This window comes from Haemaphysalis longicornis, unplaced genomic scaffold (assembly GCF_048455015.1).
Source record: "Haemaphysalis longicornis isolate Haplotype H1 unplaced genomic scaffold, Haemaphysalis longicornis Haplotype H1 scaffold_7, whole genome shotgun sequence".
Classification (NCBI taxonomy): domain Eukaryota; kingdom Metazoa; phylum Arthropoda; class Arachnida; order Ixodida; family Ixodidae; genus Haemaphysalis; species Haemaphysalis longicornis.
Genome location: NW_027526422.1, coordinates 168,110,598 through 168,126,485, shown reverse-complemented (window position 1 = coordinate 168,126,485; position 15,888 = coordinate 168,110,598). Strand labels below are relative to the sequence as shown.

Sequence of the window (15,888 nt, the reverse complement as noted above, 5' to 3'; positions counted from 1 at the left end):
ATGCTCACTCACCACACGGGCCCCCACAAAGAAAGGCAAAGCGCGGCGGACGCTCCACGACGAAACAGGGCCACCGACGGCGATCGTTCCGGCGGGCGCAGCTCCACTGTCGCTCCTCCCTGCTTCATCTGAACCTCGACTGGCCCACGAGTCCCTTGCCGCTACCGCGAAGCGCACAACACGGGTACTTTGGTGAAAGCACGGACACACACTTCGACACGGAACGCGTGCAGAACAACGGGCATGCCACCCGCAGGTTCATCCTACGATTGTGCGCATACAACACAAACGTAACACCACAAAGGAGCTACGTAGTACGCGATTCGTTGACCTTAGTTGCGCTAGCAGCCGCAACAACGCCCCGTCGCCGTGGCGCTCCGGTCAACAGCGACTGCATTTAGTACACGACCGCTCTGCGAGCGCGTATCGGGTTGGATGTCTCAGACGGTAATCGCCATCATCATCAAACAGCACCTACCGACCCACCTGCGCAAAGTTCTGCTTGTCAACAATCGAAAAACGTGGTGCTCTCCAAACGGTGCGAGCGTGAGTTTGTATCAACTGTTAACTCACAAGCTGTACGGGTAGAAATAAATCCGCGCAGTATGACGGACGACACCGTTGAAGAAGCCTCCGACATGGACGCGACGACGAGCGGGAGGTCTTCGGCACTTTCGAGCAAGCAGGTGCGGCTCCTGCTCGCCGAAGGCGTCGATCTGTGCGCGCGGCTCGCTCACAAGAAGACGACGGTGCTGGACGCCGACTGCGACCCGGACGCCCTCGAGCGCCGACACCGGGGGACGCTGCGGTGCGCTTGCCCGCGCGACTTCGACAGCGCCCTCGAGTTCGAGGCGCACTACGCGAGCCGGCACCGCCTCGCCTGCCTCGAGTGCCGCGCCGCGTTCCCCACCGAGCACCTGCTCGAACTGCACATCGCGGAGTCGCACGACCCAATGTTCGCCGCCCGGCCGTCGTCGGCCGAGAGCCCCAAGTACGCCTGCGTGGTCGAGGGCTGCCGGCAGCGCTTCGCGAGCTGGTCCGACCGCAGGGCGCACGCGTGGGACGTGCACAGGTACTACTACAACGCGTGGAACACGAAAATCGGCATGTTAGTTCTGCAGCCAGTTTTGGGCACCAGTGCTTTTGAACTTGCGCGTAGTTTGACGCTCGTTAGATTCGATAAAACGGTTAAGCATTGCTTCTGTTGCACTTAAGTCATAAAAGATTACACTGCAGCAGACAATGCTTTCATGACGTCTACGTGCAATCCAATCTAAGAAAGCCCAGAAAAATCAAATTTGGGGGTTAGTGCAGTAAGTTTATAATAGGGTAATTCAGGCTCTGGAATTGTAAACAGTGATCACATAGAGAGACATATTGAAGCGTTGCAATGATGGCTGACTAGCTCACTGAAGAAACTACGCTAGCGACAGGGCACCACGATTCCAGTTTTGTTGCAGAGCACGCTCGTTAGCCCATTATTTACGAGAGCCAATTCTCCTTTATGGGCAGCGACAAACAACTTTTCGCTTCAGAGAAAATCGCTTCGCTCGTTTCTGGCCTGCCAGAAAACATCGCTCATCACCAGGGAGTGCCCCGAGCGACTAGCCAATAGGAGAGCCGTTTAAAAGGCACAACTTCTGGCTAGAGAAAGCGAGCAGCAGCACAGTGCATCCTAGACATCTACGACCCTCGGCTTACTGAAATACATTATTTTTTATGATAAATGTGCACACAAACACACACACACAAAAAACCTTGCGGCCACATGTACTTTGATAATCCTATAGGGTGTATTCACAAGGCTTTGGACCGCACGGCGGCACTACCTGCGTGGCGGCAACGACGCCGTATTTGAGGTTGCACTTCGCCGCGCTGGCCGCGTGTTTCCAGACGCGAAACGGTGGTTTGCGGCGTGTTGCTGGCAAGAACGTTCATGTGGATTGTGTTTTTTCTGCGTGATTTGTGGGTTTGCGATTGCCTTGTCGTAACGAGTAGCTAGCATTGTTTTCACTGCGAAATTCCGGATGCGCTGTTCACGTCTCCGACAACTGCAGACCCATAGCAGGCGGAACGACGAAAGCAAGCACGCTGGGTATTTTTTTCCCTTTTGCTGTTTTGAAGCAAGGGCAGTGCTTGAAGACGGTCTGTCTTCATTCGACGAATTCCCAAAGAAGTTATCGATAATATGGCTAATCAGTACTGAATCTATTGGAGCTCGTTTCATTCAGGTGAGCCCTGGGGCGATGGGCGTCAGAGCTTTCACCTCACACCTCGCCACATGTTTGAAACATTACACAGTGCTTTAAATGTTAACAAATATTAAGGTGGCTGGCATACTTTAAGCCTTATGGATGAGACAGACCATACTGGGCTCCCAGCCTCAACATGGGCTACTTCGAGTGTTGAGGTGAACACACGCGTACATGCAATGTCGCTTCGCAGGTAATTGTGGTCATCCAATTCTTCGTCACCTTCGACTCTAATGACCAAGCGTATTACGTGATCAAACACTAAAGCTTGACGCTGGGTACACAGTTTGACTACTTCAAAAACAGCGCAGAGATGAAAACGTATGCAGGGACGACTAGAGCACTCTGTCACTTGTCTCTGTGCTGCTTTCGAAGTAGCCAAAGCGTCTTCCATAATCTTGTTCTGCTTATAATTTCCGCTTCGTCTTTACCGAAAGGAAAACACTTGAAAAACATCAGTGGGATCTTTGTCGTCGCCACCAACCTAATTTTATCACGTACTTAGCTCGCGCTGGTTTCCACCCAGACCCTGTGCAAAATTGTTCCGCTTCATTAGGAGGTCAAATGGATGACCTTTGTGCGTTCAATGCACAGAACATGGTTGCCAGAGCACCTCACCGTCTCTTACCCCTCAAGAAGCATGTGACGTGCCTGGGTGGCACAGTAAAACCAGCTTATCTCGCACGTTACCACCACATCAAATGTCCTCGCAGCCTTGGGTGAAGAAATTTTCTCAACTCGAGCCCGATCGCTTCAAGCAACACAGGAAATAAGGAAATCGGCGCATGGGGATGACACCGAGATGGTGTGAAATCGCCGAAACAAACCGGGTTATGCACGCTGCTGGCCGTGCCTGTCAAACCGTCAGACAGTTGCATTCGTCACGCAAAATCATACCGTCTTCAAGCACTGCCGTGGCCTTTGCTTTGAAACAGCAAAAAAAAAAAAAAAAAAAATACCCAGTGCGCTTGCTTTCGTCGTTCGGCCTGCTTCGGGTTGCGGCTGTAGGAGACATGAACACCGCATCTGGAATTTCGCAGCGAAAACAATGCTGACTGCTCGTTATGACAAGGCATTCTCAAACCCACGAATCACGCAAAAAGAAACACCATCCACACGAATGTTCTTGCCAGCACTATGCCGCAAACCACGTTTCATGTCGGGAAACGTGCTGCCTGCGCGACGGAGTGCCACCTCAAATATGGAGTCGCCGCCGCGCGGTCCAAAGCCCGGTGAATACACCCTATAAGGTGTATGACTGGCTAGTGGACCGCACGGCAGCGCTGACTCCATTTGTGCGGTTGGACAGGCGTGGATAAAGGTTCAAACACACGAACAGAAAGGGACGCATCCCCTCACGCGTTTCCGTCCCGGCAACGGGTTTGACTACCAGATGACCCACCGCATTGTCCACTCCCGCGCGCTTCCAACCTGCTAGATATTTTGATGTGCTGCGTCGGAAACTATGTTGCTCGGACAGATATGCGTCCCCCACTTAACATAGCTTGCTTTGCGCTATCTTGGTGTTATCCCTGTACGGTGATTTCCTTATTTCTTGCGTTGCTTTAAGTGACTACAACTCGAGCGAGGAAAGTTTCTCCACCTAATGCTGCGATTATATTTTATGTCGTGCTGGCAAGTGAAACGAGGCGTCGATTTTATTGTGCCACGAAAGTGTGCTGCGTGCTTCTTGAGGAATATGTGAGACGGTGTTCTAATACGTTGAGCGCATGACCGTCCTTCACCTGAGCTCCCAATGAGGTTGAGCAATTACGCAAGCGGCCTGTGTGTAAACGATCTCAAGGTACATACACGACGAAATTAGATGCGGAAGTGGCGCAGGTTCCATCTGGGGTAGCAAAGATTTCACCGAGTTTTTTTTTTTTTTAGACAATGTGGAAACTATGGTACAACCCCGTTAATCCAGATTTCATGGGACCGGAGAGAATGTCTGAATTAACCAAGTGTCCAAATTATTATTGTGAGTACGCTTATAGCAACTAAAAAAAATACTGATTAGCCTTATCGATAACTTCTTTGTGAATTCGTCACATAAAGTCAGACTGTATTCGAACAGTGCCGTAGCGTTCGCTTCAAATCAGCGGGGAAAAAAAAACAAATAACTTATGCGCTTGGCGTTTGCCGTACGGTCTGCAGTTGTAGGAAGCGTGAACAGCGCAGTCCTGAATTTTGAAGCAAAAATAATGCTGGCTACTCCTTTTAACAAGCAATTCGCAAACCCATGAATAACGCAGACAAAACACTGCCTACACGAACGCTCTTGCCAATGCCACGTTTAGTGTCGCGATGCGAACTGCACGTGCAGCAGAACGCAACGATACAAACGATGTCGGTGCCGCCGCGAGGGTAGCGCCACCGTGCGGTCGAAAGTCCAGTGCGTACACCCTATATTTCTATCACAGAATGGGCTCTACTACTCCGATTACCCACCTAGGTACATGTAGTGGCTCCGAGAACAATAATCACACAGCCCCACTCATTGCACTAGAGGACGGAAGAAGCCCCTTGTTCTCTCAGTTTTCAAGCCGGTGTTTTCTATACATGCCATGGCTGACCAAATGGGTTCTCGTACCGCCGTAAGCGCACCCTTGCCTTTTTCCCCCTGTTCGTTTATGGCACCTTATATTCTTATATGAGAAGGCCCATACTGCCCCTTAAAATTTTTTCCAGCAGTGCATTTGTGTTTAGAAGTGAAGCCAACTGTAGGAGCATCGGTGCAAGCTAGCCCTTTGTAAATTGGCTTTCCCACATTGTGTGTTCCACAGTGAAGCGTACTCATAAAAAAAAAGGCTGCAATGGGCTGGAACGCGGCGGAAGCAGACCGTTCACAACGATCAGCCTTTTATGCCAAGTGTAAGCGCAATGCTTGTGGGACCCCAAACGCCAAGACGTCTGCACGGCTGCAGTCCCACTGAATGCTCCCCTGGCGCGACGGTGTGGTTCAGGCAGGAGTCGCCAGAGTCGCCAACCAATAACCCACAAACAGTTCCGCTGGCCATCCACCTTCATTGAGGGGAATGGCACCGAGTTTTAAGGTGAAAGCCTTACTGACCTAGTCCAGCAAGTTTCGCTGTGTGTGACTGCTTGATCTTGAAACGATACCACATGACCCACCACTGCCGAGGTTCACCCGAGAGACTGGTGTTCAGAGAGTCCTTTTTGTTCAGGACGCTCGAGCGAAGAAGTGGGGCACATTCTACGATGATGAGTAGTTGCTAAGATGAGAACAAAGTGCTGGCACATCAGCGAATGATGCTGGTGATAACGTACAGATGAAGAGGAAACACTGCAGGCAGTCCAAAGTTCCCACACCAAGAGTGTACGTTAACCGGCACCTGTAGATTGACCAAGGGTGTTCACACTTCCTCCCCTCAGGCACCGCTCTCTCTGGCGACTTGTAGTTTCGTACTGCAGCCAGGCCAGTGCTTCAGTTCAGCCATTGTGCAATCGAAGGAGGGAGCGAGGACTATGGTCCATTTGTGCCGAGCTGGTTATTCACTTGCATAACCATGCCCAGCTGAGCTAAGGTGCGGCTATTGTTTTTTGCTGGAGACAAGGAGACAGAGCCTTAATCTTTTTGGCCTTTCGCTTACACAAATTGTGCGCTACCTGTTTCGTGCATAGATAGTGTAGCGAAAAGAAGACCAGCGTCTGGCTTCCGATACGGTGATGGAGTCGATCCCAGGCAGCGAGCGCCCCGATCCTCCTCTTCCTCTTCCCCTACTGTCGCCCCCTGCCTGCACATCTTTATTTCTTTACATACTCCCGCCGCCGCCAAGTTGGTTGGGAGCTAGCTGGCAGCTGCACGGGAAGTGGCGAAGTCCGGGCCTCACTACGAGCAGTTGTTCGACTTCCGGTGGCACATAATTCCACAGTAGCGATGCTTGCAGGCTGGCTGGGGGATTCATTGGCGCATTTGGCTGGATGTCTTGGTGCCGTCAATCTCGGTACATGTCTATAGCCAGCGTCACGGGCAACGAGCGCTTGCTGGGCTGCTGTATCAAAGTTATTTAGGGCTAAAGGTGAAGACTGCGAGTGTTCATATGGTCCCCCGGGAAAAAAGACCATGCTCAAGGCTTTCGGCCAGAAGGCACCCGCCAGGATCGAAAGGAAACAGATCATGCAGGCAGCCAAGTGCCCAGAGAAAATGCAGCGAATGCAGTGTCACTGTGGTCGTGTTCATATCCTGTCCGGCCTCCACAAATCGATCGATGCGCTGAAGTAACAATGCTGTTTTGTCCGCGGACAAGGAGACTTTGCTTTGGTGGGGCACGTAAGCGTAGCAGAAAGGCGCGTCCAGCATGGAATCGTGCTCGCCAGAAAAGGGGTCGCCACCATGGAAGCAACCGTCCTCTGTCGCCGCGTGGATTTGTCGCCGCCAACGGGATAATATGAGAGCGGCCGCTGCTCGCCTCTGGAGTCGAACCTCGCTCACGGAGCGCTGGAGAAGCAGGCAATTCGTTGTCCCCTTAGGCGAGTCCATCTTCTGCACGAACCGCGTTTTCGTTTCTGGACACAATGAAAATATCTTCGACTCGAAACCGCGTTGCTGAACTGCTTGCGAAACGAGAGGTGCGTCACCGACGTAAAGGTCACAACAGGAAAGCTCGGTGGTCTCCAAAACAAGAGTCGCATCATCGACGCTAGGGCCGTGGCAGAACGGGTCCGACGTCTCCAGAGCGGTAGTCAAGTTGTCAATGCGAGGGTCGCCACAGTGTCGCATGGACGACTCTGAAACGGGGGTTGCATCGATGACACCAAGTTCGCTACAGGGCCGGTCGGTTGTCTCCAAACGAGTAGTCAAATTAGCGATGTCATGATTCCGGAAGGGGCGTGGTGACGTCTCTGAAGTGAGAGCCGTGTCAGCGACGCCAGCGCTGCAACAAGGCCGGTCAGACGTATCGGAAACAATAGTCTCGTAGGCGACAGCGAGGTCCTGGCAAGGTCCCTGCGATTTCTCCTTAACGGCGATCACGCAAACACCAGGGTAGGGCGGTCGCAGGAGCCGCTTTCGCAGGCTGAGCTTCTCAGGGTCTTCTTTAGCATCGTTGTAACGCGCAGCGCCCTCTTTGTCGTCGTGTTTCTCTACCCGTGCAACAGTCATTGCCTGAGCAGGCGGCATGTCACCCGTGACCTTTGTGGACACCGTCGGCCGCGCCTCCTCGGGAGGCGAGCAGAGGGTCGAAGTCGCGTTGCAGGTAGAAAACAGGGCTGCCCTAGGTTGCGGGATGGGGCCTGCGGACAAGTCGTGGCTCGCGGAAGAGCGCACGCGCGTTTGCAGGGCGCAGATCCGTTCATCGTAGTCAATCGCGTTCAAAATGTTCGCTTCGAATTCGTCATCCGTCAGGTTCGCTTGAATTTAGGCGTCGAGCTGGTGAAGGCTCACCTGGTCATGCAAGATGACGTCGAGTACATTTTGCCTATGAAGGGCCGTTGTTGCCTGACTCCGCAGCAAGGCATCGAGGACTGTCATGGTCCCGGAGACGGTCGCTCGCAGGACATCTCGGTGAATACAAAGAGCGTCCATGGCACCAGTCGATGAAGCAAGACGCTGGGGTTGCGAATACCAAGGGGACGAGGGTGGGCTTGGGCACGAGCCGAAAGGGGCGGCAGCCGAGGGCAAGGATTCCAGGATAAAGCAGTACGAAGGTATCCAAGCCTCGCGTGCCTCGGAGCTGCTGCGCCGTCGAATGTAGATTCGCTCGTGCGCTGGTTCCCTGGTTTCACGGCACCAGAAAATGTGTAGCGAAAGAAGAACAGCGTCTGGCTTCCGATACGGTGATGGAGTCGATTAGCGAGGCAGCGAGCGCCCCGATCCTCCTCTTCCTCTTCCCCTACTGTCGCCCCCTGCCTGCACATCTTTATTTCTTAACAGATAGCACAGCTATGCAGCAAGCGTCAGCTGCTGTTTCGGTTCTCGTGTGCTTGCCAAGCGTCCGTGACCTGTGACGTTTCTTTTTTATTTACAGCGAAACTGACTACGGCCAGTACAAACCGTCTGTGTGTAAGCGAGCAGAAAACTCTTCGAAGCATGGAGTGGGCATGTGGAAAAGAAACTATCTGTGAGAGGCGCCAAGGCACAAAGGGAAAAGGAACATTGGGGTCTTGTGGCAAAATGCACCACAGCCACATGCTTATGATGCAGTTGGCAATCCATGAAGGGAAAGAGAACGCTAGCAGCAGATCGCGCATTGGTATGAGGAATAACGCTGCAAGCAGCAGTGAAAGAATGAGGGCGCACTCATGCCAGCGAACGCAAACGTTGCCACCGTGCTGACCCAGCAACCCGGGAAGCAAAACAAGGCCATGAAGCCCAGCGCAAGTGTCAATGCTGCACCGATCTGGCAGCGAAGGGGAAATAGCGGGCCCGCGACACCGAGCGCCATGGGCGTCGCGGGCTCACTGACCCACCACTTGCACAAAATTTTATTCTAACGCTGTAATTATCATCACGATTACAGGTGTAAAATTAACTGCTGATTTGGCATGCCAAAGACTACACCCCCCACACTTACAAAAAAATGAAAGTCCCCTAAAAAATTGCAGCCCTTTAGTGATCTGAATTTGCACTAGTTCAGTCCACCCAAATACAATGCACGTTAAAAGTCAGCATTAAGTTTGAGTACACACCCAGCAAAGTTTCGTCTTGTTTTGCGAAATAGTTGTTTTGCAAAATAGTTTGTTCAAATTATTTCTAACTTATCCATAGTCTCCGAGGCCAACAAGTAATAAGTTACACGGAAAGGTTGTTGGTGCGAATATGAGTCAAGTACACAATTCGGACTTCAGTAATGCTTGTGATATTGTCCGTACTGTGGGTGCCACCAGTGGCATTAACAATATGCTAACCAGATTTGCGGCTCTTCAGCTGTGCAGTGTAGTGTCATGTCGTGTACATGTGCCCATCAAAGACCTTGAGGCTAGGCACGCACCTCAATAGGTTTGGGTAGGTTATCTTCCGCTTCTCTGATGGAAGTGAAAACGCCCATGTGCTCTAGATTCCGGTGCACATTAAAGAACCAAAGGTGATCAAAATTAATCTGCAGCCCGCCACTACGGCAAGCCTCATAGGCTGTGTAGCTTTGGAGCATTAAACCTCATAATCAATCTTGTGCCCATCAATCTAGGCCCAACTGTTTCCATATTTCTTCACTCACAGGTACCCTGCCAACTTCGCCTATTTCCCACCGGAGCCTGAAAGAAAGCCCACAGCCAAGCCATCTCAGCAGCGTGGTGGCGTTCCAAAACAAGTCTGCTTTGGTCATGGCTCTCAACCTGCTTGGCATAGGCGTGCCTTGTCGACTGCACCACGGAAGCCAGTTAAGGACATCGAAATGAAGGACGTGGAGGAAGCACTAATGGACAACAGTTGATTTTACAGCGCACTTCTAAGTGCTGTGTAAAAAAGAAGTTGCAATAAACCTTTTTGTTAAGCTTTCTAAAAACTGTTAAGCTTCAGAGTGATTAGGACCTTCGAAGGAGGCTGCATGGTATTCAAAGCGTAGGGGAAAAAGCAATATTTGCAGTACAAAAATGTTGGAGCCTGAAGGGCATGCAGTCAAAGGGCAACAGCGCAAATATTTACAACACGAAACCACAAAGAAAAGCGCAGGACATACGACTGGTGCAGCAAGTTCAGAACTTGCTTTATGCACAAAACAAAATGGTTCGTACAACGGCGGGTCGGAGTTCGATGACCATGTTGTTCATGTGAGGGTCAGCAGGGACAGGCACAATAAATTCGTCAAAGCCACCACATCGAAGCCGTCACTCTTGCACCCGATTCTTCCTATGGGAGCCCTCAACCCACTTGAAGTAGCAATGAAGATATATTCCTCTCTGGGCCTTACACAGGGCTTGGGCCAGGTGACTTCAAAGGGGGTTGGGGCCACACGCAACGGTAAGACCAGGCATCCTCCCTTGGCCTCAAGATGGCAGGCCCCCCAGGTACAGCTGACGACCGATAAATCGGACAGGCTCGGCAATTCGGACTGGTCCGCAGCACCGGCAGTGGCCCCATAGAGTGAATGTATAAAGATGACTGATATTTCGGAGAACCACCAGCTCTACATCCAATAATACGGGCCCTGTTCCTCACTGTCGTGCACGCCGAATCGGCCGCCATTATCTCTGGCACCTCGACGATACGAGGTTCGGCTTCAGAAAAAAAAAAAAGGTAATTGGTGATCTATCAGACCTGGTTTTGTGAGGCTTCGGAGATTTATTTATAACTGCAAACGCCAATCTTGGAGGCACGGCCTCAACTGCGAGGTCGTATGAACACCACGATCATGACTTTCTGTTCCGGTATCCCCGCACACGGGCCGCTGGCGCACTATTGCCATACTGTTGTTTGTCTTTTTGCATTCTTTATGTCGTCCTGCTGCTCAATGTTTGTTCGTTCAGTTCTGCATGCTAGGCAGTGGCTTGCTGTCTCCAAGAAGTCTGTGTCAAGTGGCGCCTACAGTTCCTTCACAGTCCACGCCGAAGACCATGCCGATGAAACGCGGCAAATACAAAACGCTGACAGTGACGAAGAAGGAGGCTATCATTCAATAAGTGCAGAGTGGCCGTTTGCAGGTCAAAGCTGCCCGAGAATTCGGTGTTTCTAAACAAACCATATCGAATTAGATGAAAAATAAGAAGGTTTTAGGCACGACTGAGAGATGTTCTGCAAGGGAACAGAAAAGGGAGCAGCAAGGCCTTTATCGGAAGTTAGAGAAAGCGTTGGACAAATGGCTTAACACTGCCGTCGCTCAACATGTTCACGTTTCCGGCCACCTTTTGAAGCAAAAGGCCGAGACCCTGCGCTTCGACTTGGCATAGAAGGGTTTAAATTAAGTGATGGTTGGCTCCAGAACTTTATAAAGCACTACGACCTCGCCTTCAAAAAATCAGCGTACAACGATCATGCCGCATTGACGGAGTTCCAGGTGGACTTGGTTGCACATAAGTGGAAGTGCGTGTAGAAACGCATCGATAACTTCTTTTATCACCTGGGGCCCTAAGACCTAAATGATTTTTTTTGTTCATCCCTTTTTCTTCGGAGAGTTGATAGTTTGGACTTATTTACCTTCCCCGGGAAGCCCGAATTATCGGTCGTCAACTGTATTCTGATGCAGCAAACCTCTCTCCGAACGACTTCTGCCAGCTCTGTTGACGTGCATCACTAGTGCATCAACAGTTTATTCTTTCAGGTCACCTGTTTGTACCATAACCTCTTCTGAAGCGCTTATGTTCTACCTTTAACCCTTTCACTGTCGAGTGTTTCTGGCCGTGTCGCATCCCCAGTGTCGGCTTGGTTTCCGAAATACGAGGGATGGAACATAGCGATTTATTTGACTATGATAGTGTCCAGAATGTAACACATCGAAAGCGAAAAGCATTGGTGAGAAATCTTATTTCTTCCAGATATTTTCAGTTTGCCGTGCACGCTTCCAGGACGACAACCCCACTGTTTCAACATCAGAATCTGACGCTGTGGAACCCGCACACCTTCCTCGGAAGAGAAACTCTCAGAATGTGAATCCGAGCTCGGCTCGTATTCGAACCTGAATAAATAAATTGTCGCTCCTGTCTGCGGTCGACGGCTCCGTGCGGTCAACCATCTGAAAGTATAACCGCACGCATGGAGGGAGCACTCTCCCTCCATGTACAGAAATGAGCAAGCAAAGCCGCGATTGAGTCATGTTTCAGTCTATTGAAGAGGCAACGGCGCGCTGGGCTAACCTGGTGTGCCGTAGCACGCGCGGGAACAGAATAAAAAAAACCTACAAACCCATTGTGGGTGGCACAACAACCCTTGCACCCGTAATTTCACGCATGCAGCATGGTCACTCATCCAAACAGAGTACAGCAGGTGGAGCAACCAAGCCCCCCCCCCCTCAGCAACGAATGATGGCACGAACAGCGCAGACGTAATCGCACGTGTGCCACATGGTCACTCATCCCAACAGAGTACAGCACGCGGAGCAACCAAGCCCACCAACAACGAAGGGTGGACGTGGTCACTGCGTACTCTACAATATACCGTCGAGAGAGAGCTAGCGAGTGAAAATACGAGCTACTAGAAAGATTCTACAGATGGCGCGAATAGTCCAGGCTTTAATTTCCATGGTATTTATGAACGCACAATGGAGAACGTATTGATACATCAGTGACACTGAAGAAGGGGAAATGCTAAAACGTACCGGTACGCCAGTGACAGCGAAAGGGTTCAATGTTAAGAGCGCCTGGGTGCTCGCTTCGATGGCGTGGGGAGTAAGTAGGTGCATAACTTCCAATTCAGGAATTCCAATATTTAGGTGTAGGAATCTTTTTTACAGGAAAGGTGTATGTCTAATCACCCCAGTTCTCATGCACATGTGGAACGAAAACTTGGGAACTTAGCTTCAGCGCATCAAAATTTCACAGAAATGAAAAAAGACAGGGTCTAAGTTTCATATTTAGACGCACCATGTCTCATATTGCCCCGAAAACTTTCGTCCCAGCAGTGCCTTTGTGTTTAGAGGTGGAGCCAACTTTATGCAGATTGATGTAAAGTTGGTCTTTGTAAGCTCGCTTTCCCACATGCAGGATTGTGCAGTGAAGCGTGACCATCTACGGAGGGAGTACAATTACGGCCCCACTTCACGCATCTCTCCACTGCCTGTTTCCCCGAGTTATGTATACTCCTTGTCAAGCGTGGAATCTACCTCCCCCGTGTCATTTTTATGCATGCATGAGCAAGCAGGATTCATGCGCTCATGCGCTCGCCGCTGACTTACCCGTTCTCAGGGGCGTCAGAACAGGAAGTGCAGATGGAGCGATGGCGAAGACTTCTGCTGTGCCCCGGACAGCTCCGGGAAAGTTAGGTTTGCTAGAGGAAGGCAAAATGCTTAAGGATCAGACGATACTTAGTCGAAATCAAAGTGGCACTGGCCACTAAGCAGATACTCCTCGCCCTTACCCCAAATTCAGAAAAAAATAGCGAGTTTGACTTTACCCGTTTTCAGCAGATACATAGTTGAAAGGCCCTCATAGGAAGCATTTTACAGGTTTATCTCCCGGCTTAAGTATTCGATGGCTGCGGCAAACTCGACAAAATGAGCTGAAGTCTCTCTGTTTCAAAATGAATAAACAAAAAGTATGACTCACAATAGCAACAAACAAACCAAAAGACTTAAGCCTATTTTGTCGAGTTCACGCATTTTATTTGACAATGTCAAAAGAAATGACAAAGCTTGGAGAGGTAGTGCAGGCATAGCATATATTTTCTTGGGCACGCTAACCGTCTGCAGATAAATAAATTAACCTGTATCCTTCCACTAGAGCACTCCTTGCAGCCTCGGTGAAGTTTGACATGTATGCCACTCCCCCTTCCCTCCCCCCACCCCAAAAAAAACCGCTCTTTACTGCAAAGTTAGCTTATTTGCTTTATTTGAGTTATGTGCTTTGTAAAAGTGTCACAGCATCTTGATTGAAACACATGCATTATAGTCGATAACTCTCTTCGCTTAGAGCAAACTAGCACGTTGTATCCACAGCGCCCTTCGAATGAGTGAGCAACCATTGCCGAAGTGCGTGCACCCCTTTTTTCTATATGCTCTGAGCCGAGTAGCTCGCTTTGGTCCAAGAGAGTGATCATAACCGCAGCCAGTGAAGTGCCTTTGATCTTTCATGGCTGGGCTGGAGACTAAACGCGACAGGCATTCCGGTTTGGTTCTCCATATCTGGTTTCACATGCCGGGTTATCATGGTCACATGCACAAGCTGATAATTAATAAGCCTCCAACGCTAGCTGTAAGGCTGTGGGTTTCAGATGGATGTGAAACCTGTCCTTGAAAGAAAAATTGCTCTAAAAAAATGTGTGCTTGAATGAAACAGACAGCACATGCCAAATAGAAATTGTTATAACATTCCTGATTCGTGGAAACTGCAGCCAGAAACTTCAGCTGGGTACTGCAAATGCTGTTGCAGAAATAGAAGAACTGTGAATTACTTAACTGTGTAATTGATTAATTAACCGTGTAAAGAAAAACTGTGAATTAATGCACAGCCCAGCTGTTACATTTAGCAGTTTGAATGTCGACAAGTTGCTGTGCAGTTAGTAAAAAAGTACATGGGAGAATTATGGCCTCAAATTTCAAAAATATAATCAGCACACACTCCAACGGCTTCAAACCGCATCTGCGAGGGGAACAAAGAACACGCGACATTTTCACTTTTTTTTTTAGTGAGGCACGGTGTGCACAACCTTCGGAGTGAAATGCTTGTGCCACCTGCTCTCCCAGTTGTTTACGGGACACTTACTTGATAGGCTTACCGTTGTCAGATATGGGTCGGGGTTTGGCACGTGAAGATAAGAGCAGTCAATTGGCAACGTCCGGTAGCGGAGGCAGCGCCGCAGGCATGGCCGCAGGTACTTTTTGAATTTTACGAAACCAATGGTTTTTTTGTGTGATTTTTTCCTTCTCCGCGTATTCACTATACCTCAATAAATAACACCACTCTTTAAGAAAAGAACACTGTGTTTATTTTTTCTTTTCTTGTTGTAATAGTGAACAAGATGCCATGTGAAAATTTTTTTATGTTGTTTTTCATAAGGGCTACGTGACCTTCACCATCATGCTGTCGGCGCAATACTAGCAACTTTGTTTTGTAGTTTCGTGAGTTGGGCATTTGCTATCAACGTAACGATGCATCGTTTTTACGGACTGTAAAATGTTTAAAATATACTCCTATAATTTCCGGTTTTTCTTTTTTCTGAGTGCGCGTGTGAACCCCAACCAAGGAACCTGAGCGCCTGGCAAATTTTCAGCATTCTCGCAACTGCGCATATTGCACGTGCGCAAAGCGTTGGCTCCTTCAGTCCTTTTCACATCATGGCATGCGAGGGTTTGTGCCCGCATTGCGGAATAACGGAAGTGCGTTAGTTTCTTTTAATTTTGTTATTGAGATGGCTGTAACGTCAGCCGGTGCTCGCCCGCTCTCGTCGGCACCTTTCCGCCGGCGCCGTGCCTCGCTGTTTCCAGCAGTCAGGACTGTCAGAACTCCCGAGACATAACAGCGGTGCGGCATAGTCTTGTATGCCTACTTTAACAAACCTTCCACCACGGCCCTGCGGGCAGACAGCGCTACGTTCGGCGACACCCGGACTACGTTCAACTCTGTTGGCCGTTTGTACTTTTCTTCGATGTTGTGGATGCAGCGAACGCTTCAAAAAAAAAAAAAAAAAAACCCTGCTAATGTAGTGTGGGGAGGAGGAGGAGGAATAACTTTATTGTTTGCCCAGGATGGGGTCAAGGGTGAAGGGGGGGGGGGGGGGGGGGTAGGTAGGCTGGAAGTCCCTTCTCTCCCTATTCAGCCATCGGCCAGGAGCCCCTGCTCCTTGGCGGTGGCCTCGGCCATCCGGACAGCCCAAGACTGAGACTCAGCGTCCGAGCTGAGCAGTATTGCCTCCCACTTCTCCAGTGTAGTTATCATTAATTCTTCTTGCGTTATCTGCGGTGATGATAGCAGGGCAGGCCCAGAGCGTGTGTTTAAGCTCAGCACTTCCTTTGCAGTGTTTACATTTGTCCCTGGCAGTTCTAGATAACAGTGACTGTACAGTACGGTGGGGTACATCCCCGTCTGC

General features: G+C 50.1%; 2 protein-coding genes across 8 annotated transcripts in view; one reads left to right on the top strand and one right to left on the bottom strand.

Annotated features, from left to right (window-relative positions):
* LOC144147213 (uncharacterized) overlaps nt 1-14,661 on the bottom strand; it is a 115,582-nt gene extending 100,921 nt beyond the window's left edge. For 2 of the 7 annotated variants that reach the window (XM_077679295.1, XM_077679289.1), the window contains exon 1: nt 13-307. The gene's annotated coding sequence lies outside the window, so the exon portion shown is untranslated. Of the gene's footprint in view, nt 1-12; nt 308-13,039; nt 13,132-14,564 lie in introns of those variants that run through there. The other 5 variants (XM_077679290.1, XM_077679294.1, XM_077679292.1 and 2 more) reach the window with 5 other exon arrangements.
* Nucleotides 423-9,707, top strand: L(2)k10201 (zinc finger protein 511 lethal (2) k10201). The gene is made up of 2 exons (XM_077679297.1): nt 423-1,072; nt 9,433-9,707. The coding sequence occupies exons 1-2, from the start codon at nt 606-608 to the stop codon at nt 9,644-9,646; spliced, it is 681 nt and encodes a 226-aa protein (XP_077535423.1). The 5' UTR covers nt 423-605; the 3' UTR covers nt 9,647-9,707.
* Nucleotides 14,662-15,888: the final 1,227 nt, after the last annotated feature.